The sequence below is a fragment of the Zingiber officinale genome, unplaced genomic scaffold (genome assembly GCF_018446385.1).
Source record: "Zingiber officinale cultivar Zhangliang unplaced genomic scaffold, Zo_v1.1 ctg222, whole genome shotgun sequence".
In the NCBI taxonomy this organism is placed as follows: Eukaryota; Viridiplantae; Streptophyta; class Magnoliopsida; order Zingiberales; family Zingiberaceae; genus Zingiber; species Zingiber officinale.
This window is the reverse complement of record NW_024589898.1, coordinates 124,776-147,308: the sequence shown is the minus strand read 5'-3', so window position 1 is coordinate 147,308 and position 22,533 is coordinate 124,776. Positions and strand designations below refer to the sequence as shown.

General features: G+C 37.8%; 2 protein-coding genes across 2 annotated transcripts in view; one reads left to right on the top strand and one right to left on the bottom strand.

The window, feature by feature from the left end:
* LOC122036829 (nuclear-pore anchor-like) overlaps positions 1 to 18,936 on the top strand; it is a 71,108-nt gene extending 52,172 nt beyond the window's left edge. Inside the window, exons 28-48 of the mRNA XM_042596249.1 lie at positions 509 to 559; positions 904 to 987; positions 1,070 to 1,144; positions 1,259 to 1,443; positions 1,528 to 1,630; positions 2,905 to 3,021; positions 3,449 to 3,541; positions 7,328 to 7,480; positions 7,553 to 7,606; positions 13,873 to 13,986; positions 14,095 to 14,172; positions 14,345 to 14,494; positions 14,573 to 14,644; positions 15,702 to 15,857; positions 15,941 to 15,994; positions 16,124 to 16,211; positions 16,279 to 16,343; positions 16,409 to 16,516; positions 17,103 to 17,162; positions 17,427 to 17,598; positions 17,664 to 18,936. Coding sequence (XP_042452183.1) covers positions 509 to 559; positions 904 to 987; positions 1,070 to 1,144; positions 1,259 to 1,443; positions 1,528 to 1,630; positions 2,905 to 3,021; positions 3,449 to 3,541; positions 7,328 to 7,480; positions 7,553 to 7,606; positions 13,873 to 13,986; positions 14,095 to 14,172; positions 14,345 to 14,494; positions 14,573 to 14,644; positions 15,702 to 15,857; positions 15,941 to 15,994; positions 16,124 to 16,211; positions 16,279 to 16,343; positions 16,409 to 16,516; positions 17,103 to 17,162; positions 17,427 to 17,598; positions 17,664 to 18,568 — 2,937 coding nt within the window. The 3' untranslated portion in view covers positions 18,569 to 18,936. The remainder of the gene's footprint in view (positions 1 to 508; positions 560 to 903; positions 988 to 1,069; positions 1,145 to 1,258; positions 1,444 to 1,527; positions 1,631 to 2,904; positions 3,022 to 3,448; positions 3,542 to 7,327; positions 7,481 to 7,552; positions 7,607 to 13,872; positions 13,987 to 14,094; positions 14,173 to 14,344; positions 14,495 to 14,572; positions 14,645 to 15,701; positions 15,858 to 15,940; positions 15,995 to 16,123; positions 16,212 to 16,278; positions 16,344 to 16,408; positions 16,517 to 17,102; positions 17,163 to 17,426; positions 17,599 to 17,663) is intronic.
* LOC122036830 (U-box domain-containing protein 41-like) lies at positions 18,936 to 21,368 on the bottom strand. The gene is made up of 2 exons (XM_042596250.1): positions 19,398 to 21,368; positions 18,936 to 19,069 (listed from the first exon to the last, which is right to left on the bottom strand). The coding sequence occupies exon 1, from the start codon at positions 21,280 to 21,282 to the stop codon at positions 19,402 to 19,404; it is 1,881 nt and encodes a 626-aa protein (XP_042452184.1). The 5' UTR covers positions 21,283 to 21,368; the 3' UTR covers positions 18,936 to 19,069; positions 19,398 to 19,401.
* Positions 21,369 to 22,533: the final 1,165 nt, after the last annotated feature.

Sequence of the window (22,533 nt, the reverse complement as noted above, 5' to 3'; positions counted from 1 at the left end):
GCCGCTGTGGAAGCATCGTGCGACCCTGCGCTCACTGTAGAGGGGTCGCACAACCAACATGGTCGCGCCGAAGGAGTCATGCAATCCCCGCAGCCATGGCTGGTTGCGCAACCCTACGACAACACCGAAGTCGTGTGGGCTCGCGAGTGGTGTCAGATTTTAGATTCTTTTTTAAAATTAAACTTAGGTTAATTTTTTTAATCAACTCCTAGACTTTATTAATTAATATATTTTATATTTAAAAAATACCGAAACTATATCGGCACGGCATGATACGGTACCGAAACCGTATCGTTCCAGTTCAGGACCGAAACCGTATTGTTCTAGTCCAGGACCGAAACCTCGGCACGGGTCGAAATTTTAAACCTTGGTCAAAACTATGATGAACTTACCCATTATAACTGAAATTTATCCCCTGAATCTTCTTGATGATATCTAATAGCAAATAATTTTTGACTAACATGAAAATATCTTTATACGATTCATGTCATTTTTTTAATCCATACAGGATGGCAAGGGCGATGCTAGATATGACCATCCAATGTTTTCTACCAATGAGGTATGTGCTGGCTTTTATTTGTTTACAGTTTGACATTAATATCTCATTTCTATTTCATTCTATCTGCTACGATAATTTTATTAACTTGTATATAATATAAATTGGTACATCTGATAGTACCACAGCTTCATACTTATTTAGTATTTTTTAAGTTGATACAAATTTTATGTCTTATTTTTACATCCTTAAACGAATCCGCATGAATATATTTGTTGTGCTCATGCTAGATCTCTCATCTTTCTTTTACAATAACAGTATGCACTATAAAGCATTCTCGTACATGTATAGTTCTGGGTGAAGATGATTGGCTACATTAATTCTATTTATTCTTCTTGTTCTAATAGGATTCTGGAGAATTGTGGAGGGTGAGAGAGGAATTGGAAAGACTAAGAGAGGAGTCACAGGCTAACAAGGATTATATGGTTCAGGTACTTTGATTCTTTGTATTTTAGGATTATGGTATTTCTTTCATTATTGTATAATTATTTGGGTATGTTTCTTTTGGCACAGTATAAAGAAATAGCTCATACAAATGAGATGGCATTGAAGCAAATTGAATCTGCCCATGAGGCATACAAATTAGAGGTGATTTAGTGCTTGGTTAAAAAGATTAGAAGCTTATTTTTGTCTGTCTTTTGTATATTGTCTGTTAATTACTCTTAAATTAAGAGTTTGCTGCTTTGTTTTTGATGGCTATAGGCAGAAAAAGTGAAAAGGGCATTAGCTGATGATGTCTCTGCCCTCAGAAATAAGGTATCTGAGATGGAGAAAAAATACATATTGAAGTGTGAAGAAGTTGCTTCACTTATTGAGGCCAAAGATAGGGAAATCTCTGCTCTTTTTGCTGAAACTTCAAGTCTAAGGGTGGAAATTTCTCAGAAATTGTATGTTTTCACTTTTATATTAGGGTATATGCTCCTCTTCAACATACTGTAAATGCTCATACTATTTATTCAATCTCATCATAGGGCTCAAATAGAATCGTTGGAAACACAAGTATCTTCCTTGAAAGAAGACCTAGATGGGGAACACAAGCAATGGCAAATTGCCCAACACAACTATGAGAGACAGGTAAAGTGACAAATTAAGAGACAAGTTTTTTATTTCTTCGAAGATTTTTTCTTTTGATGGCTGAAATGTTTATATGGGTTGAAAATTTATTTGAAAACTCATGAAACATTAATGTGACTTCATGTATAGTTCAAAACTCTGGGTTTATATTGGTAGTCTAGTAGTATGCTTTTTACATAATCCACTTGCATTGAGCAAAGTTCTGATTTCAGCTGACTTTTAGCACCTACTCTGATAGCTATCAGTACATTGGGGCCTTCTTGTTTTGATTCCCATGCTCGTCTTCACACTGACATATCAGTTTCAAGCCAAGTAACCTGGATATTGGTACTGCAGAAAAGGAAAAAAAAAAACTTTTTTTATGTGGAATAAATTTCAAGTTGGATTTAGGTGGCCTCAATAATTTGGATGGTATTGAACTGGTTGTTTAGGCTGGACTCTGCCAATATAAGCTTAGAGTGAATATGTTCTTGGTGAATTATGTTTAGTGACCTAGGAAGAAGGCATGAGTACGAAGAGAAGGCTGGAGACAAGCACAAGTATATCTGTGTATGGCTCATTCTGTCATGCCCAACTGGTATGGAAATGAGTGATTTCTAGGGAACCATGCTTTTTATATTGCAAGTTCCACTCATCTTGTGGAAGGCTCTTTGTGAGTGCATCCACATTACAAAATTAAGTGAAAATATGTTTTAAATTCATTGTAAATTCTTTAAAATTCATCATTTGAAGATTATATCAGTGATTTAATGTGCCACTCATGTTTTATAAGGATTTATTGAGTTTGAGATTCCTCTCTGTTGTGTGATCTTAAAGAATATAAAGATGAACATTTATAGTGAGTTTTATAAATTAGTGTCAAAATTGATCATGATTTATGAATGTCAATATTTATCTTATACCTATATACTAATTTTTTTTGTCATTAACAGTGTTTATTTTTTTCTTTGGAATCCATTTTTTTCAGCCCTACATTGAACGCCACAACACAATTTGGTACTAATACCTAGTTTATGTGCACTTAACTTATTGGATTGCATGAGCTTAATATTTTTGTTATTGAGATGCCAAGCTTAGTAACATTTTTATGGTTAGTTCAGTAGAGTTTTTCTAAAACCTTTTTATGTTTATTTAATTTTTTTAATCCAATTAAAATTTGTATTTCTTCTGTAAATTTAAAAATTTTTGACTTACAATTACTTCTACCAGCTTCTTGCTGCAATAAAATTTGTGAGTGAATTTTGTTTCTCTTAGTTGTTTTCTTATGCTTGCAGGTTATGCTTCAATCTGAGACAATACAGGAGCTGACTAAAACATCTCATGAGTTGTCTTCTCTGCAATGTGAAGTTGTAAAACTTAGGGAGGTTTCAGATATGCTGAAAAATGAAAAGGTATACCTTTTTGATCTTTAATGTGTAAAGTTTTGCAGCTCTAGTTAGGATTATTTCAGTTTTACTTGGTTGGCATTTATGTTACTTTGACAGTAATTCAAATTAGGAATTTAATTTTTAAAGTTTTAAGATTTCGAAATGTATATATATCTTTTATTTAGGAGAATAAGTGAATTAGATAATTTTTTGTTTTGGTTATTATGGTACTTAGAGTATAGGGGATTATTCCAAATTTGATAAATCCTTTTAGCTATAAGATTATTCTTTTCTAGATAGTTTGTTTCTTTTTCATTTAGGTTAGATGCTGTAAAAAGGATTCCAATCTCTCATGTTACTAATCATTTTCTTCATAATAAAATTTGAATTCCGAGAGTTTGGTTTTGGAATTACATTAATTTCATTTTTATGATTGTTTGTTTGTTTTCAGGAGATCCTAAAGTCATCTTGGGAAAATGAAAAGACAACATTACATGCTATGAAGGATGAGTCTGACAAGAAGTACAATGAAGTGAATGAACAAGTATGTGTTTCTTATTTATTATTTATTTTTAAAAACACTATATAGAAGGATTCAGGGTCTGTCAGGCCTTGCTTTACAATGACTTAGATCTAGCTCATGATTATGTGCAATAAAATGTCATTCCAGGTACTCTTCATTTTAACAGCACCGTAGTATTTATTATTAATTAAAATTATGTTCATGCGTGAGAGTAGTTGTGATAGGTAATTAACACAGTTAAAATTAACAGTTTTTGCTAATGAGCATAAATATGAAAGGAGATAAGATTGAAGCTGCAATAGTCTGAATTCTACTATCTTTGCTGAGATATTGATTACATGTACGACACTCTTGTTGAGATGTGGGAGAGATTTTTTGCTTAAACTATAATGGCCAAAATTACGTCCAAAATGGCTTGGAATGGCCTCCCCAACAGCCGCACTCCAATCTCTTATGAGCCTGCTATGCTGGTACCAAAATTTTGTTGGAACAACACTATATGCAAGCTCATGCTATTAATAGTGTAACCCACAAGAGAGACACGAAGAATAATTTGGATATATCTAATTGCAAATACTAACTATATCACATTTGAAACGTTACAAGATAAATTTGCAAATCTAAAAGCAAATTGAATATATAGATATGAAGTCTCTTAAACAACTTTGAATAGAGAAATTTGTAGTAACTTTGATGCCTATATCTATCCAAACCTATGAAGGAAACAAAGATATTGACTCAGCTTGTTTGCTGAAAGATTAAAAAAAAAAATAGGTAAAAAACTTTTTAGGGAAGAGATATTATTTTCTACTATTTGAATGTGATATTAAAATATATTGAAAAATATTTTTCTGAATTTGGCACACAAAGGGAAAATATTCCTCCTTCAGGTCATGATGGTTGGGCTAGGTGTCTTGTGCCTAGCCCGATAGGACAACCAATCCCTAGCAATTGATTAGTCCTCAACAAATTAAAATTCTAAGCTTTCTTTTCTCATGGACCTAGAGGCAAGAGAAGGGAATCACATGACTTCCACATGTAAGGTTACTAACTTGAGATCATACCATCAAAATCCATGAATACCTCAGTGCAATTTAAATTATAATTGATAAACTGCTAAGTTACATTCAAGATGGTAACACAGACATGGGTATTACTCCCTGCAGTCCAAGATTGTGTCTAGTTTGACACGAAAATTGGTACCCAGTTGGTGGCTTCTGGCAATGCAAACAAAACTGTGATGATCAATGATCATCAAATAGGCCAATAGCTTATCCAGAATCAAATTCTTATAGCTATGTCATTTTGTATCTGTACTATGTCCTTGCAAAATGGAATTTGTCTATTTGCCTATTAACATATACATAGGTATCAACATACTTTAAGAAGGAACTTTAACAAATAGCACATGAACCACAAGTTTAAAATCCCATTTATCAACCGTCATTGTTACTGCATAGAAACAGTGTGTGATGATAACAACATATAAAACAAGTTATGATAATGACATGTAACATAATAGTCCATATGAATTATAATTAGCATGATGGTGACATCATATAAAATAACTGAATGAATAATTTGAGCACGTTAAACAAAAGAATTGCCCTAAGACCACACCAATTTTCTGATTCAATCAGTAAAATGCCAATATTTGAACTTACCATTTACCACAATCTCTCACCTCTAACCTGTGTGAACTCTCTTTCCTTTTAAACTTATTAAGTACCAAAGAACTAATCACAACAAACCTCCATTGAAGCCCCTTTATTTCTGTCCAACGCTACCTTTGTGAACCTTAACCCAACCCTCACCTATGCCTCTCACCCTAATCCCTTGACAATCTACACAAGTTATTCCATAGCAACAGCAATACTCAAACTTAGGTCGACTCTTTCCTCCCATGATGATTTCTACCCAGTTGTCTGGATCAGTCATTTCATTAGACTCATACAAGTTGGTAATCATGCCAAATCTGACTTTTTAAACATAATTGATGCTTAATTCAATGGCTTCCTTACTGTGAATACCTACAAGATCAAGTCAATGTCTCCCTATGCCTACAATTACCTTGCAGATCTGCCTGATTCATGGATAGGAGAGAAAGAACCCATCGTGTATATGTTGAGTAAGGTGTGTTGTTCAGGTACGTGTGTGGTTTGGCAATTGCAGGTGGTACTTGCAGGCAAGCTGGTGCAAAGGAACAGGAGCACAACTTGGATCGGAATGGAAAACCATCCACAGAAAAGATATTGGGGTCTCCTTATTGCTAATTGGAATCCCAATATCTCTTGTGGTGGACGTTTTATGCTGCTCCCATGTTGATGAGTTGTTTGTACTATTGATGGAGATCCTCATGTGTAGTTGGTGTCAGCCATGTGCAATGGTCGAGAGGGGAGGGGAGGTGTCAGCTTAGGGTGATGGTGTAGGGATCGAATGATTTGTCAAAAAAGAGGACTTTTAACGACCAACACACACTTGGGCTAAGTTTATCATTTCTGCTGCACCAGTTCCTTTTGGTTTGACCTGATTAAACCTCGCTTCAATCATAAAAGTTTCCCACCCTATATAAGATTGGTTAACTTTAAATGATTAATCCCAAAGTACCCACTAATCTCGCAGGTTCAGCCTTATTTGACTGTAATTATACCTAATTAACCCTTCTAATCACCAACTAATTGTTAGTAAAATATCAGAGTATATCTTAAGTATTTTAGTCTATCTGGGGCCTGGGATTATGTCTGCGAAATACAAATATCACAGTAAAATTTATATCTGCAATTGTGACTTAACAAAAAAAGAAAAAAAACATAATTATCATATTTGAGTCTTCTTAGACTCATGATATGATCTTTTCCTCATCTTCATTTATCAGATTTGAACTTTGATGCTCGGATTCTTCTATTACACTCCAATACCCATGTTAACACAACACAGGATGTTGGATGTGAGTTTGACACTTGAAGAGAGGTCAAACTCTGTTTGTGAACTCTGTGGACATACACAAAAATCTGTATAATTTTACAACATATGTTTGCAGTTCTACCTCCTCAAAAACATTTAAAAAAAACTAATGGCAAACTAAAATTGAAAAAGAAAAACCTGAAATCATGAAGAAAAGAGTGGATCTTCGACCTTCATTTCTTATGGTGTGTTGTATGTAATGTGGTTGGTATATCACCAAAGAAGCTAGAAGATATGCTGAAAGGTAAATAGGTTGGAGCAAGAAGAAATGATTTGTTATGTATGAAGATGAAGAGAAAGAAGGTAATGGGCTGGAATAAAGGATGGGATGGAGCATGAAATGAAAAGTTTTTTTTGCTTAATAGAGGGAACAGTGCATCTTTGTAAGTGAGAAAGAAGCAATCTCTCATTTTTAATGCTCTATTAATGATTTGGATAAATAGGAATAGATATGATGCATTGAATATGCACCCTATTTTTAAGGCATCAGGTAATAAACCCATTGACTGTTGTGTACAGTATAGTATATTAGTATCACTAGCTATTTAACTTGTAACTGATTTATTTTATTATCATTTTTCATAATTATAAATCTTTATTATAATGACTAAAATATGTCATAATTAATTCTATGGTTTACATTATCCCTGTATGTGTCCAAAATCTGATACTTTTTCTAGTGAGTTCCCATGCTCTTATTTTGGAAAAAAATATATATTTCTCACAGATTCATGTCCGTACCGGATATCCAAGTTTGAGTACCTTAGAATTAAATATCATTCCCTATTTTATTGAGATATCTTATTGCCGATAGTTTTGATGCATTTACCCTTTTTCTATCAGAACAAAATATTACACAGTCAGCTGGAGTCTCTATATGCCAGATTTGGTGAAAAGGGACATAATTCTGCTGGAATTGTCTCCCAAACTGTAGATTCAAAAGCAGAGAGTGATTTGCATACTGTTATCAGCTATCTTCGCCGATCAAAAGAAATAGTAAGTGGACTTTTTTTTAATACATTTAATTATGATTTTAGTTTTGTATCATGATAAACAAAAGTTATGCAGGCAGAGACTGAGATAATCCTGTTAAAGCAGGAAAAGTTACGCCATCAAACTCAAGTATGTTATGTTCACTGTTCCTTTTTTTGGTTCTACCTTCAAATATTGTCTATATAGATATACATATAGAGAGAGAGAGAGTCTTGATACCCTACTTACCTTATGGTGCTCACCTTGACCTAAGCTCTAAAACAAATAAAGAAAAAAAATATACTTGGTGCTCACAAGGTGAGCACCATAACAAGTAGGGTAACATCCAAACCCTAAATTCTAAAGACTAAACCCTAAGCTCTAAAAAAAATATACTTGGTGTTCACCTTGTGAGTACCATAACGTAAGCAGGGTAACATTCTTGTATATATATATATATATATATATATATATATATTGTGGAAAATCAAACTATCCTAATTTAGTTAATTCTAATATTCTGCTACACATGTTAATATCTTGTATTTATAGCTATTCCCTGTAATTAGTTATCAATCACGCAATTAGTTTCCTATTAATTAGGATTTCTGTATTTAGCTTTATTTTAGGTAATACCTTGTGTACTTATATTACATCTATCCATGAATAAGATGTACTCTGTTTTTCCTTTCAAAAACAACATAGTATCAGCGCCTAGGTTAACCTAGGACCCACTGTAATGACTGCAGCCCTAAACTGTAACGTCTCCTCTGCAACGACATCGTCATCTTCTCCTTTGCAGCGCCAGCGTCTTCTCCTTTGCAGTGCCAGCGTCTTCTCCTCTGCAGCCATAATGCCCCTTTCTCCTTCTAATCGTTTGTCTCAGTCTTCATGGCCTATTCCAACCAAACCTCCGACGATTCATCTGTCACAAACCCTCATGTTTCTTCCCATATACCAAGCAGTTCACAAACACCAGTTGATTCCTCCTTTGCCCTTAACATCGGTCACAAACTTGATGGCCACAATTATCTTCAATGGTCCAAGTCCATGATGATGTTTGTGATCGACTGTGGCCGCGATGACTATCTCACGGGGGCAGCCGTCGAACCTGTTGTTGGTGATCCAAATATCAGAAATTGGAAAACAAAAAACAATCTTGTTATGTCATGGCTCATCTGTTCCATGATCACCGAAATAGGAGAAAACTTTCTCCTCTATTCATCAGTGAAAGAAATTTGGGATGCTGCTCGTGAAACATTCTCAATCAGCGACAACACCATAGAGTTATTCCACGTCGAAAGCACTCTTCAAGACCTACACCAAGTTGATCCCTTCTTCTTCACATTGGCAAGGCTTGGGCAAAAATTGGATCATTTTGAATCTCATGAGTGGAAGTGTACTGACGATGCCGCATACTTCAAGAAGATTATTGAGACTAAACAGGTATTTAAATTTCTTATGGGACTAGACAAGTCTCTCGATGAGGTGCGTGGCTGAATTCTCAACGTGAAACCACTCCCTAATCTTCGAGAGGTATTTTTTGAAGTTTGTCGTGAAGAAAGTCGGAAAAGGATCATGATGGGAACTCCAATCGAGACACTTTTGTCTGAGTCTTCTGCCTTAGCTACTGCCATAGAAGAATTCACATCTCTTGCTGCTCGAAAACAGCCTCAAAATTCTGCTACACAAAGAGGACGACCACGATGTGAACATTGCGAGAAACCATGAGAGACTTGCTGGGATTTGCACAGCAAGCCAGCAAAGTGGAAGCCTACGCGAAAGTATGACTATCGAGGTAATACTACTACTGTTGATGTGCCAAAACGTTCTCCCTTCACCAAGGAACAAATGGATGCTCTCAGGCATATCTTCAAGTCTCAAGTCACTGCCAATACAGTCAAGTCACTATAGCAGCCGCTGAAGGTTCTCAAGGTACTGACCATTTTGCCTTTCATGTAACAAATCAGCACCCATCCTCCTCTTGGATAGTCTACTCTGGCGTCTCCGACCATATGACAGGTGATAGAAGATTATTCACTACATTTGTTCCATATTATGGTTCTCAGACTGTACATATAGCTAATGGGTCACAATCCAAAGTCTTTGGAAGTTACGCCTGACACCATGTCCCAAAATTAGATTGTAACTTGCTCTCTGTAAGTAAATTTAATTCTGACCTTAATTGTGAGACTAAATTTTTTGCTCAATCTTGTGTTTTTCAAGCATTGGATTCAGGGAAGATGATTGGCAGTGCTAAACTCTGTTCCGGATTATATCTCTTTAAAGCAAACAATCCTCTCATTGGTAAACAACTCAGCTCTCAGTGTCAACCAATCAAGTATCTTAAGACTTGTTTTCATTCCAATAAAGATAGTAACATTATGTTATGACACTATCGATTAGACCATCCAAATTTTATGTACCTAAAGCATCTGTTCCAATCATTATTCATTAGTAACAAAACAAATTCATTTATGTTTGCCAACTCTCTAAACATACTCGTAGCACATATTCCCCTATTACATATAATCCGTCTCATCCGTTTTCCCTTATTCATAGGGATATTTGGGGTCCTAATAAAATACCAAATCACACTGGGGCTTGTTGGTTCTTACTATTAGTCAATGATCATACCCGAATAAGTTGGGCATTCCTTATGAAAGATAAATCTAAAACCAGCAACATTTTTAAAAACTTTCATGTAATGATTAAGAACCAATTCCATACAGATATCCAAGTTTTCAAGTCTGACAATACCCATGACTTCTTTAATTCCAATCTTGGTCCATTTTTGAACGACCATGGCATTGTACATCAAAGTTCCTGTGTAGAAACTCAACAAAACTTGATTGCTGAACGCAAAAATCATCACATATTAGAAGTAGCCCGATCCCTGTTGTTTCAAGCTAATGCCCCCAAAAAGATTTTGGGGTGGAGCTGTTCTTATGGCAACCTATCTGATAAATAGGATGCCTTCTTGTGTCATCAACTTCCAAACACCACTCTAAGCCCTTGTCCACCTATACCCAAACTCTCATCTTATTTCAAAAATTCTGATAAAAATCTTTGGTTATACTGTCTTTGTCCATGTCTACCCCCATAATAGAGGTAAATTTGATGAACGTGCAATTAAATGTGTGTTCATTGGGTACTCCTTGAATAAAAAGGGTTACAAATACTTATCGCCTATAACCCATAAATTCTACACTACCATGAATGTCATTTTTTTTTAAAGAAGTCCATTCTTCTCCAATTCTGAAATTCAGGAGGAGAGTCATACACATGAATCTCAGAATTGGAGCTGATCCTCCTCATTGACACTACTGCTTTTGTCTTAGCAACCTACTAATAATCAACCACCTTTGGTCGACCAATCTGCTGTCCAACTTCAGCCTTCAGATGGTCCACTTAGTTCAATCTTCCATATAAGTCTATTAAAGTTTACACGAGGAGAAAACACCTCGAACAGACTGAGCACAACCAGGAGACAACTCTAAATCTAGTGACAAACGAAATAGCACAGGTTGAACCGACAATTAGTCCACAGTCAGAGCTCGTGGATTCTAAATCACTAGATAATTCTATCTCCAATTTGGATCTACCAATTGATCTTCGGAAAGGTACCAAATCCTACACAATGCATCCAATTCAGAATTATCTTTCATATGTCAGTCTCTCACTGAAGTTAGAGCTTTTGTGTCAACACTATACAAAATCCAAATCCTGATGTATTTGAAGCCCAACAAAGTCCTGCAAGGCATATTGCTGTCCTTGAAGAATATCGGGCTCTAATGGTGAATGAAACTTCGATATTCACACCACTACCACCTGGGAAGAGAGTTTTTGGATGTAAATGGATTTTTTCCGTGAAACATAAGGCAGATGGAAGTGTTGATCGATCTAAGGCGTGTTTAGTTGCAAAAGGATTCACACAGTCAGGATTGACTATCTTGAGACTTTTGCTCCAGTTGTCAAGTTTAATACTATAAGAGTTCTCCTATCTTGCATCGTAAATCAAGAATGACCAATATTTCAACTGTATGTGAAAAATGCATTCCTAAACAGGGATTTAGCTAAAGAAGTATATATGAAAATTCCACCATGATTTGAGAATGGTCAGACAAGAGGGAAAGAGTGTAAAGAAATCTGTATGGATTCAAGCAGTCACCGCGGGCGTGGTTCGAGAGGTTTTCCAAGGTCCTGAAGCTGGAAGGCTACTATCAATCCCAAGCCGATCACACATTGTTTGTTAAGCATGGCCCCAATGGTAAGGTGATCATTCTAATTGTATATGTCGATGATATAGTACTCACGGGAGACAATGAAGAGGAAATAAAACTACTTAAAAATGTCCTATCCAAGGAATTTGAGATGAAGGACCTAGGACTTCTAAGATATTTCTTAGTATGGAAGTTGGTAGATCTCGTCAAGGAATATCAGTCTCTCAACACAAATACGTGTTAGACTTACTTCGTGAAATTGGTATGAGTGGTTGTCGTCCATCGGAAACACCTATGGATCCTAATGTCAAATTGGAGGCTAGAACAAAAGAAGAAACTGTTGATAGGGAGCAGTATCACCGCCTAGTAGGTAAATTGATTTATCTCACTCACACATGGCCAGATATTAGTTATGCAGTGAGTTGTGTTAGTCGGTTCCTCACCAATCCTTCAGTCGATCACTTGAAGGTTGTTCATAGAATCTTAAGATACTTGAAGGGAGATCCTGAAAAAGGACTTTTCTTTAAGAAAACGACAAATCGATAGTGGAAATCTTTATAGATGCTGACGGGGCAGGATCTCAGAGTGATCGAAAGTCAACATCTAGTTATTGTTCATTCGTATGGGGAAATTTGGTCACTTGGCGCAGCAAGAAACAGTCAGTAGTTGCTCGTAGTAGTGCTGAGGTAGAATTTTGAGCCTTAGTTCAAGGCATTTGTTAAGGAATATGGTTAAAATGATTGTTAAAAGAGCGCAGAATTAGTTTCCAAGGTCCTATACAGGTGATGTGTGACAATCAGTCAGCTATGGCAATGACTAAGAATCTTGTCTAACATGATCGATCAAAACATGTTGAAATTGATTGGCATTTTCTCAATGAGAAGATACAAGATAAGAGTGTGTTGATGAACTATGCCCCTTCTCATCAACAAGTTGTGGATATTCTCACCAAGACTCTAGTCAGATCCACCTTTGGTGAACTTATTCTCAGGGCCGGCTTAATGAGTATCTATCGCATAGTTTGAGGGGGAGTGTGGAAAATCAAACTATCATAATTTAGATGATTCTAATATTCTGCTAGATATGTTAATAACTTGTATTTATAGCTATTCTTTGTAATTAGTTATCAATCACGCAATTAGTTTCCTATTAATTAGGATTTCTGTATTTAGCTTCTTATTTTAGGTAATACCTTGTGTATTTATACTACATTTATCCATGAATAAGATGTACCCTGTTTTTCCTCTCAAAACCCACATATATGCACACATATTCTTCTAAATCTGTACTCTTTCAAAGATGATAGTATGATCTAATAATTCTTTGAATATAAATATTATTTTTTAGGCTATCTTTTGTATAAATTAAGTGTTTTTATGATGGTGTTAATTTTACATTTGTCATTTTATTGTTAGAAGTTATAAGTAGAGGTGTGTATATATTCTATGGATCTGTTTCCATGTAGCAATATTGCAGTTTAATCATTTAAACTCTCAACATTCAGAACACTTTCTGAATTCTGATTATAAACAAAATTGGTTTCAGTGACAGCAAGTTGCTACCATTACTATTGTATTCAGTTTTATGTTGGAAGAGAGGAGAGATTCAGTATGCTAAGTCAATATGATGGGATAATGGCACAAGAACGTTATGAACTGGACCTCCTGGGCCTCAATTAATCTAAGTTTGTTAGAAACCTGACATCCTGTGGAATAATCAACATTTGGAGATAATAGGTATTAGCTTAAATAAGATCTTTTAATCGTTGATTTTCAACCATTTTAACATTCTCATTCTAGAGTAGCTGGTCTCAGAATTATGAATTGTTTGAGCTCTTAGTTTATTTTATCAAGTATTTTAAAGAACCTTGGCAACTTTTTTTCCCATCTTCAATTGGATTTGGGTTCAGCTTCTGTGTTTCTAATTGTAGAAACAAAAGCACTCTGCCTTGACTCAGTAGAATTCATCTTATCATTTAACAAATAACTAGTTTTTAACAACTTATCTGGTCCATAGAATTATTGGATATATTAGACCAAGTGTATCCATCTTCGAATTTTATTTACTATTGACATACTCTAAATCTTGTAGGTTTATGATTTTTGTTTTTTTTTCTTGTTATGCTCTTAATATTGAATGCTTTCAATAAAAATAGGTTCTTTATTTATCTAAATTACCATTTTAATTCCCTAGCTTGAAACTGCACTTAAGGCTTCTGAGACAGCTAAAGAGTTGCTTCAATCTAAACGTGAGAATGATAGAGCACTATTGTTAAAAGATGAAGAATTGAAGGCTCTGCTGATTCAGGTAACAATTTTAAACTTCGGCATTCTTTTACCATATTTAGTTTGTAGGTGGATTTAGCATTGGTTGCTTGTTGTTAATCTCATTTTGAATGATATTTACTCCATGCAGTTAAGAGAAATAAATTTGCTTCGTGAAAGCAACGTGCAGCTTCGTGAAGAGAATAAGCACAACTTCGAGGAATTCCAGGTTCGGTAAAACATACATTGCAATTGCTACTATCCTGTTGGTGTTGGGTATTGTGTGTCATCTTGATTTATGTACATCTAATCAAAGTCTTGAGGTTCATGATGGCTGAAATAAAATCAAGATTTCTCTGCTAGGAATCTTTCACATGAAAAATTTTCTTGATTTTGCACAGAGATATCTCAATGAAGCACAAAAAGCTAGAGTAGATGCTGAAAAGTTTGAAAATCTTTTAAGGGAGAAACAATTGCAGTACGATGCTTCCCAGAAAGAGGTTGATGTGTTGAGGACACAGATAGACCATTTAAATATTAGAATTTCTGAGGTGCTGTATATCCCAAAACATTAATTATGAGAAAATGTGAGAAATATTTGTGTATGGAATCTTCTTTTCATGTTGCAGTTAGCTGAATGTTACAAGAATATTGATCTTGTGGAGTATGAAAAGATGAAAGATGAACGAGAGAAGCTGAAGGCAAGTTTTTTTTTTTTTTTTGTCTATGTTGCTACTTTTGCTTTAATCAACTTGTTAGATGATTCTTTTAAGGTCGTTATTAACAATATAAATATATAAATTACGCCCTTTTTCTAACAGCTTGACCTTTTGAGAATAGTGGTTAGCCAATCAATTTAACATGGTATCAGATCGTGGTTGGGGTGTCAATCCACTTGTAAAAAAAAAATCTAATCATTTCAGGTGTTGAGGTTGGTTCAATCAAAGTCAAAATTGTTAGGGTTGCAAGGTTACAAACATAGTCCCACATTGAAAATACATGGGAAAGATTATGAGTTTATAAGAGAAAAGATGTCTCCATTGGCATGAGATCTTTTGGATAGAGCCCAAGAGAAAAACCATGAAGGCTTAGGCTCAAAGTGGACAATATCATACCATTGTGGAGATATCTAAATTCTTTTCGATTCTACAATTGATATCAGAGCCCGGACTGCCAGAAGGTTACCTCGAACAAAGAAAGTGGGGGCTCCTATGTTCGGATCAAGAGGACCAGACATCAGGTAGGAAGTCCTAGTTGCGGTTAGTAGGTCGGGTGGACCGAGGGGCAGGAAGACCTGGTGGGTCGAGGATCTGTGGGAAGCCTGTGGTCCTTTATTTGAGGGGGAGGGTGGGGGGATTGTTAGGATTGCAAGGTTGCAAACATAGTCTCACATTGAAAACACATGGGAAAGATCATGAGTTTATAAGAGAAAAGATATTTCCATTGGCATGAGGCCTTTTGGATAGAGCCCAAGAGCAAAACCATGAGGACTTAGACCCAAAGTGAACAATATCATACCATTGTGGAGATATCTAAATTCTTTTCGATCCTATAGTATATGTATGATATGGTAAACAATTTTGATTAGCACCTGACTATGATGACAAATGATGCACTCTCCAGACTTTGATCTTTTACAACTTTATTCATCTGCGCAAATTTTCACCATAGGATGATCTGCTCATTTGGGATGCTGTTGTTTTCTTTATCTAAATAATTTTATTTTCATCCATTTTACCTTCTGTTTTTTATGGTTAGGTGTTTTTGAGGAAATCTGAGACGGAGATTGAACTGACAAAGAAGCTTCTGTCAGAGAAACAAGAAACCATAGCCAACTTGGACCAAAGTCTTGCTAAATGTCAACTTGATTTAGCTGAACAGGAGAAGAGAGTTAATAATGCTGTTCAAGCCCAAGTAAATCACCAAATATCCTTCTGTCATCCTGTGTGGTTTGTGTCTATCTGAATACTAATGCCATGTAATTATGAATATTTCAGGGAACTATCAAGCTAGAAAATGAAAAACAAAAGAAAATTATGTCTGTTCTGAAGGTTATATTTTCTCCTATACTATCCTTTACATACTCTGTGTTAATATTTTACAAGTGTTCTATGGCTATTTTCTGGAATCTTTATTCTTTGATTGTAGTCATACTATAATTATTATATTTCTTCCTTCAGAAGAGAAACGATAATTTAATGAAGGAGAAGGAGGAACTGAACCAGGAAAAAATGGTTCTTCTAAAAGAGATAGATGACTTTAAATCAGGTAAACACCATATAAATTTTGCTTGTTAACTCAACTCAGCATGCTAATTTGGTCAAACTTTTAATAGGTCAAAAAACCTCAGTTGAGACATCAATTAAACAGGCTACTAAGGAAAAGGACACTAGAATACAGGTTTGTGATTTATTCTGAAGATTGAGACTTCTAATTGATGATATGACTCTGACTTCAATTATCAGATCTTAGAGAGAACATTGGAAAGAGAGAGGGACGAGAACAAGAAGCAGAAACAAAAACGGGAAAGCACAGAGAAGACAATTTTTGAACTTATTCAGAAAATCAGTAAGGTGAATTCTGATGAGATTCATCCATTGCCGTAAAAGACATCTAATTTTTCTATTTTAAATTAGTGGGCTGCTAGCTCTGATATCTAACACTCAATTTAGTCACATAGTGAGTTGTAAGCTAACAAAAAAAAAACTTTACAAGCTCAGATGACTGAAGTATTATTACTTTGGATTTAAGCCTTTTGAGCTAGTGGTTGGACTAACAAGTGTCTCATATAAGTGGGTCATAGATTAGTATCAAAGTAGAGGTAATCATAGACATAGATGTTGGAAAGGATTGCCCACATGATAGTGTGACCAACATTGTGTCTCACATACCACTAATTAGGGATGCTTTTGGGCTAGAAGTTTGACTTTGGATTTTGATGGATTATCAAACTGAGGAAATTGTGGCACCTTCTAAGCTTTTAGACGTGCCATTTACTATTAATTTGAGCTTAGGCATTCTGAACTAGTAGGTAAGCTTCATGAGTTGACGAGTCGAATTTCTCATCTAAATGGGACATATGCCACCTGATATATTAGATCCAATCTCCTGGATTCTTTTCATCAACTGATCACCAATGATTTTCATGACAAATTGCAGGAAAAGAAAGCATTATCTGAGGAATTTTTAAGGCACAAACTTGCTGCCGAGGCATTGAAGGTACAGTTCATAAGCCTCTTCTATAGCCAATATGTGAACAAAACTTGGATGGAGTCGACCTTCACAGAATTTTCTAAGGCCTCATTCCAATCAAAGCACAAATCAATTTTATGACTCCTTTTACCCAAGTTTTGTCAGAGCTTTACTTTTTTTGACTGTGGAAGACTTGTATGATTTTCATGCGCATAGAGATGAGAAACCTTATATGCTATGAGTTCTAAATTTATGCATTGCTTTTGATATTTGCCATTGATTATCTTCCAGTCTAGCGGAGGAACTACTTCTCAACTTCCGTCAGAGACCACATTGAGCGAACAGTTTGATCGATACATTCAAGCTACCGTTCAGCTTGAAACTGCCCCAGGTTCCATTGCTGATGTGGGGCCTACCGCAGCAACCGATACAGTGTCTGTGGATGCATCAATTGCTACTGCAGGTTCTGTCTACGATTTAACATCTCCTCTAAAAGACCTGTTGCTGATTAGGGTTATATATTCATAGGACGACGAGTTGCTACTCAGCCAACCAGGCCCTTGATTCCTCAAGTTAAACCTACTGTGGAAAAGGAGAAAGATTCTGCTGTGGTTCAACCGACTTCTAGTGCTCGAAGGATAGTAGGAAGAAGGATAGTTCGTCCTCGTCTTGCGCGGCCGCCCGAAGAGCCTCAAGCTGATGGCGGAACATCTGGGGTGGAGGGTTCTTCACTAACAGAAGACGAGAAAACTGGTACATCCCACGAGCATGAATCTTCTGGTGACAATTTGTTTGGGCACCCTGCATCTTCTGGCTGCAAAAATATTGCCTCGACATCCAATGAGAATGAAGATGTTGCTCCTAGAGATCTCGGTGCTGATGCTGGAGCTCCGCTAAAGGAAATGGACTCTGATGAAATGTACGGTCCCACTTCATCAGCACAAGTTGCGCCTACTGATCGTAAACATCCAGCCTTAAAAACATTGCAAAAAGATCTTGTCGATGCTACAAGAGATGAACTTGGTGCCGACGTGGTGCCACCTTTAAAGAAATCGAAATATACAGATGGGTTGCAAGACCTGACCCAAGATATAAGCAATGAACAAGCCGTCTTGCCCTCAGCAGTAGATGTTGAAACAACTGAAGCTTCCTTTCCATCTGTATTGCATCCAACCTCTGAGGAGATTGAAGTGGATCAGGTAATGGAAGAGATTTTGGATAGCATGGCAGAGGAATCTTTTGCCAGCGACCAGCAAAATCCATCTCTAGATGAATCAGCTGTTACTGAGGACTTTCCGGACAAGCCTAAAGAAACATGTGAATTGTTGGATGAAAGCCTAAGAAGCAAGGCGGTGAATGAGATCACAGAAATTCCTGCCGATGAAGATGATAGGGAAGAGGGAGAGCTACCAGATGAAATGGTACATATATGATTATACCTTGCCACTGCCAGTAAGATGTTCGGAACTCGTCCTTGCAGAACCATTGTTGGAAAAAAAAAAATGCATGTCATTCACCAAACTGTTCTCTGCACCGAACTTTCACGTGCAGAATTAATCTGGATCTTTAAAGTATTAGATGATTGTGAAGGATCTTTCTCAAAGGGATAATATTAAATAGGTTTAGTATATAAGGTTATCACAAGTATTATTCGTTCGCTTCGAATGATTTGTTCTAAAAACACCCAAACTCAACTTAACCACTGACTGAGTTTGGCCGTAGGTGACTCTTCTGTTCTTCGACGGTGTTGAACCTTTCGATAGTGCTGGTACATGAAATCAACTATTGGAAATTTTTCGCATCTTCTTTGTTAACACAGATCTACGAATTCCATTTGGCAGGTGCCTCTTTATTGCCGTTTGACATGTTGATGTGATCTCCTCGAATGTTGTTAGGTCTTTACTGCACCCCCTCTATGGTCGTTAGAGTCGGATCTGCAAAAATGTCCATAGGTATTACCTTGTAGAGGAAATTTAAGTACATACTGCATATTAGACTAGTAACCAAGGAAGAAATTGTCTACATTTTCTTATTCACTCTTTATAAGGGAATTTTTCACACGTTTAAACAATTAGACTCAAATTTCCAAACGACTCAAAAAAATAATAATAAAAAGAAATAGCAGCAACCATAGTATACATTATACAAACAAAAGACACCAATGAGCCTATCTTAATTGTAAAAACAAAAAAGGCAAATTAAGAGCTAAAATGTTTTTTTTTTTTGAAAAAAAAAAGGTGCAGAAGAACGATTCGTCCTAACTCGGTTAGAATTCGGCCGAGTTCAAGCGCGGTGCGTTGTTGTAGTGGTTGGGACGTCGGCGAATCGACATCATGCCTTCCGACACCACGCTACTGTCTCCGCCCATCGGGAACGTCGGCGCCGACGAAGATGTGGTGTACTCGTTGTCTTCCTCGCCCCGCATCGCCCTCAGCACCTTCTTCGCCATCTCCCGCCTCACGTCACCCTCGCCGCTCTCCGCTATCTGCATCAGCACCCGCTCCGCCCCCACCGCCCTGGCTAGACCGCGGAACCGGAGACTCCCGCGGCTCATCCCATAGAGCGCCGCCACGCAGTACTCCTCCTCTGCGGCCGTGGCGGGCGATCTCATAAGGGACACCACCGCCGCGACTGCCCCGCCATCCATCAGCGCTGCCCGCCCCTCGTTGCACCCTGCCAGATTGCACACCACCATCAGCGCCAGCCTCGCAAGTCCCGGCCCCTGCGCCGAAGCTTCTGCATCCTTCTCCATGGAAACAGCGAGCAGCGAGCGCACCGCCCCCGGAGCTCGCGCGATCTTGGTCTGGTTGGCGACGTTGAGGGACAGATAGTAAAGCGCCATCCCGGCGTCGCGACGGGCGTGGGTCGCATCGGCAGCGGGGACGCAGAAGAGGTCGAGCAACGGCGAGATGACTCCAAGCACGGCGATCGCCGCCCGGTTGTCCTCCGCGAGGGAGAGACTAAATATCAAACTGGCCGCATGGCCGCGAGCCTCCGGGTTGCCTCTCTTGAGTACCTCCACGAGCGGCGGCACCACGCCCGACCTCAAGATAAGGGCCCTGTTCTCACGCTCCAGCGAAAGATTGACAAGTGCGGCGGTGACGTTGTTCTGAACGGCGGCGCTGCTGGAGAGAAGCATGGAACGCAATGCGGCGAGGATTCGAGGTTTGCATAGTGTGATCCGTTGTTCCCCGCTCTCCCTGGTAGCTTGTCGGAGCAACACCAATCCGAATTCCTGCTCCGACAGCTCCGTACCCCCAAATTTGTTCAGCAAATCCTCTTCCGAGATGCTGGCACCGGAGGCCGAAGACGCAGGCAGATCAGGAGCCGGCGCTTGTGGTTGCGTTTCTTTGGGCGATTCCTTGACGACGACCTCAGTGGCTGAGGAAGAATCATGCCGAACGGAGGAAGCGGGAGCTTGCCTGGAAGTTGCGTTAGGGTTCGTCGACTCCCAAAAATTCTGGTTCTGGTTCTGGTTCTGGTTCGATCTAGTTGATCTGCTGCCGAAACTCTCGACTTTTGCGTCGTAGTACGCCGATGAACCTCGAAAATCCTCCCCTTCTTCATCGTATCTGCTGCCGCGGGAATTCGAGGCAGCTCCCGTTACCTCCGGCGGCGACATAAAGGCATCATCTTTTTCCTCCTCAGCTGCTTCTTCCACCGATAGCGACGCGAATCGCCCGACGAATTCCCCTCTCAGATCTCTCCCTCCGGAAACATAAGGAGAGCGCGGCGGGTTACCTGAGGAGGAGGAAGGGGACATGAGGCGGCGGACGAGGGCGTAGGCGGCTTCAGGGGGGACGGGTTGCGGGGGCGGCACGCCGGAGCGGTGGCACCAGCCAAGGATGGTGGAGCGGAGGGCAACGTTGGGGATGAGACAGAGGGCGGCGGGGTCGAGGTCGAGGGATAGCCCCGGCGGGGACAAGGCGAGGTCGGCGCAGGCCTGGATGCAGGCGCGCTCGAAGGTATGTCCGGAGGGGGGCACGATGACGGGGTCAGCCATAAGGGTGCGGGAGACGGGACAGAGAAACTCCACAGGCATCGCCTCCGCCATCGTTGGGAAGGCCGTCGGCGACTTGTCGGTGCGAGAAGGAGCTGAGCGGTGGCCGTGGATGGAGAACTTCCAGAATGGCTTGCGGCTCCCCATTGACTTCTCTGCCAGTCCACGCCCAATCCCAAGGTTAACAACCGTATAGCTCCTTCTACTTCTATATCTTTCAATTTTTAAATATTTTCTTTTGTGCTTTCCTATTTCCATCATAATGTTTTTTTTTCTTTTTCGTTTTCAATATTTTGTGCGCACTCAACATTGACATCGAATTTTCAGTCACAAACAATCTAAAGAAAACATGGGCATTTTCAATCACAAACAATCTAAAGAAAACATGGGCATTGAATTTATCTTATTATTATTATTTTTAAAAAAAATACAATCCCATATTGGATATACTGTACACAATCGCAACTTTATCAATTCTTCAATCTCCCTTTCAAAAAGAAAAATAATACAAAAATAATAATAATAAAAAAGAAATGATTAGAGTATAGAAACAAACTGTAGGCATTGAATGGGTTCAGCTTATGGTTCAGAGATGGCTTGCACATCCAGTAATATAGATACCAACCATTGACTTTTAAGCAAAGTCTTCTATGTTTATTCAAGTTCCTATAAAAAAAAATCATTTTTCAATTGCAACCACAATGCCTTCATCTCTCGTCATTTACCTGCCAAAACTATTTCTTATTCAATTTCCAAATTCATCGTTTACCTGATACTTTTCAATTTACCAAGCAGAGCTTTGGAATTTTGATTTCCCAACCATTCAGATAAAAGTTAGCTACGTAAATCTTTTAACAATTTGCTGGAAGTTTCGTTAGTTGTAAATGTTTGCATAGGGACGACGAGCCTCATAAATTGTCAACGAGTGATTGCAGCTTTTTATGACTATTTCTGCTCCAATATTGAATAGATCACTAAAGTTGACTTAGGCCAGGTTCCTTTCCAATTGTATTCGATCGAACCTACGAAGGTCAATTGTCTTTGTTATTTGTTCATGTTTAGAGAGCATATGAATGTCCTCCTTAATCCATGTGAAACTTCTTTTCTAATATTGTTTTCCTGTTATAACTTCAGTGCTAATCTAATTTATTTGGTCGCGGTGACGTCAATAAAAGAAGGATGAATTATTTATAAAAAATTAAATAATCCTTTTTTCGTTCTTTAGATTTTGATTAATAAACATAATTAATTAATTAATTAAAATAATTAATATGAAAAAATAACAACTTAAAAAATAATAAGTAAGAATGCTGAGATTTTTTACTTAGTTATAATCTAGACAATTATTAATCCAAGAAAGTCATAATGTATCATTAAAATATCTCATTTATTGAAAGC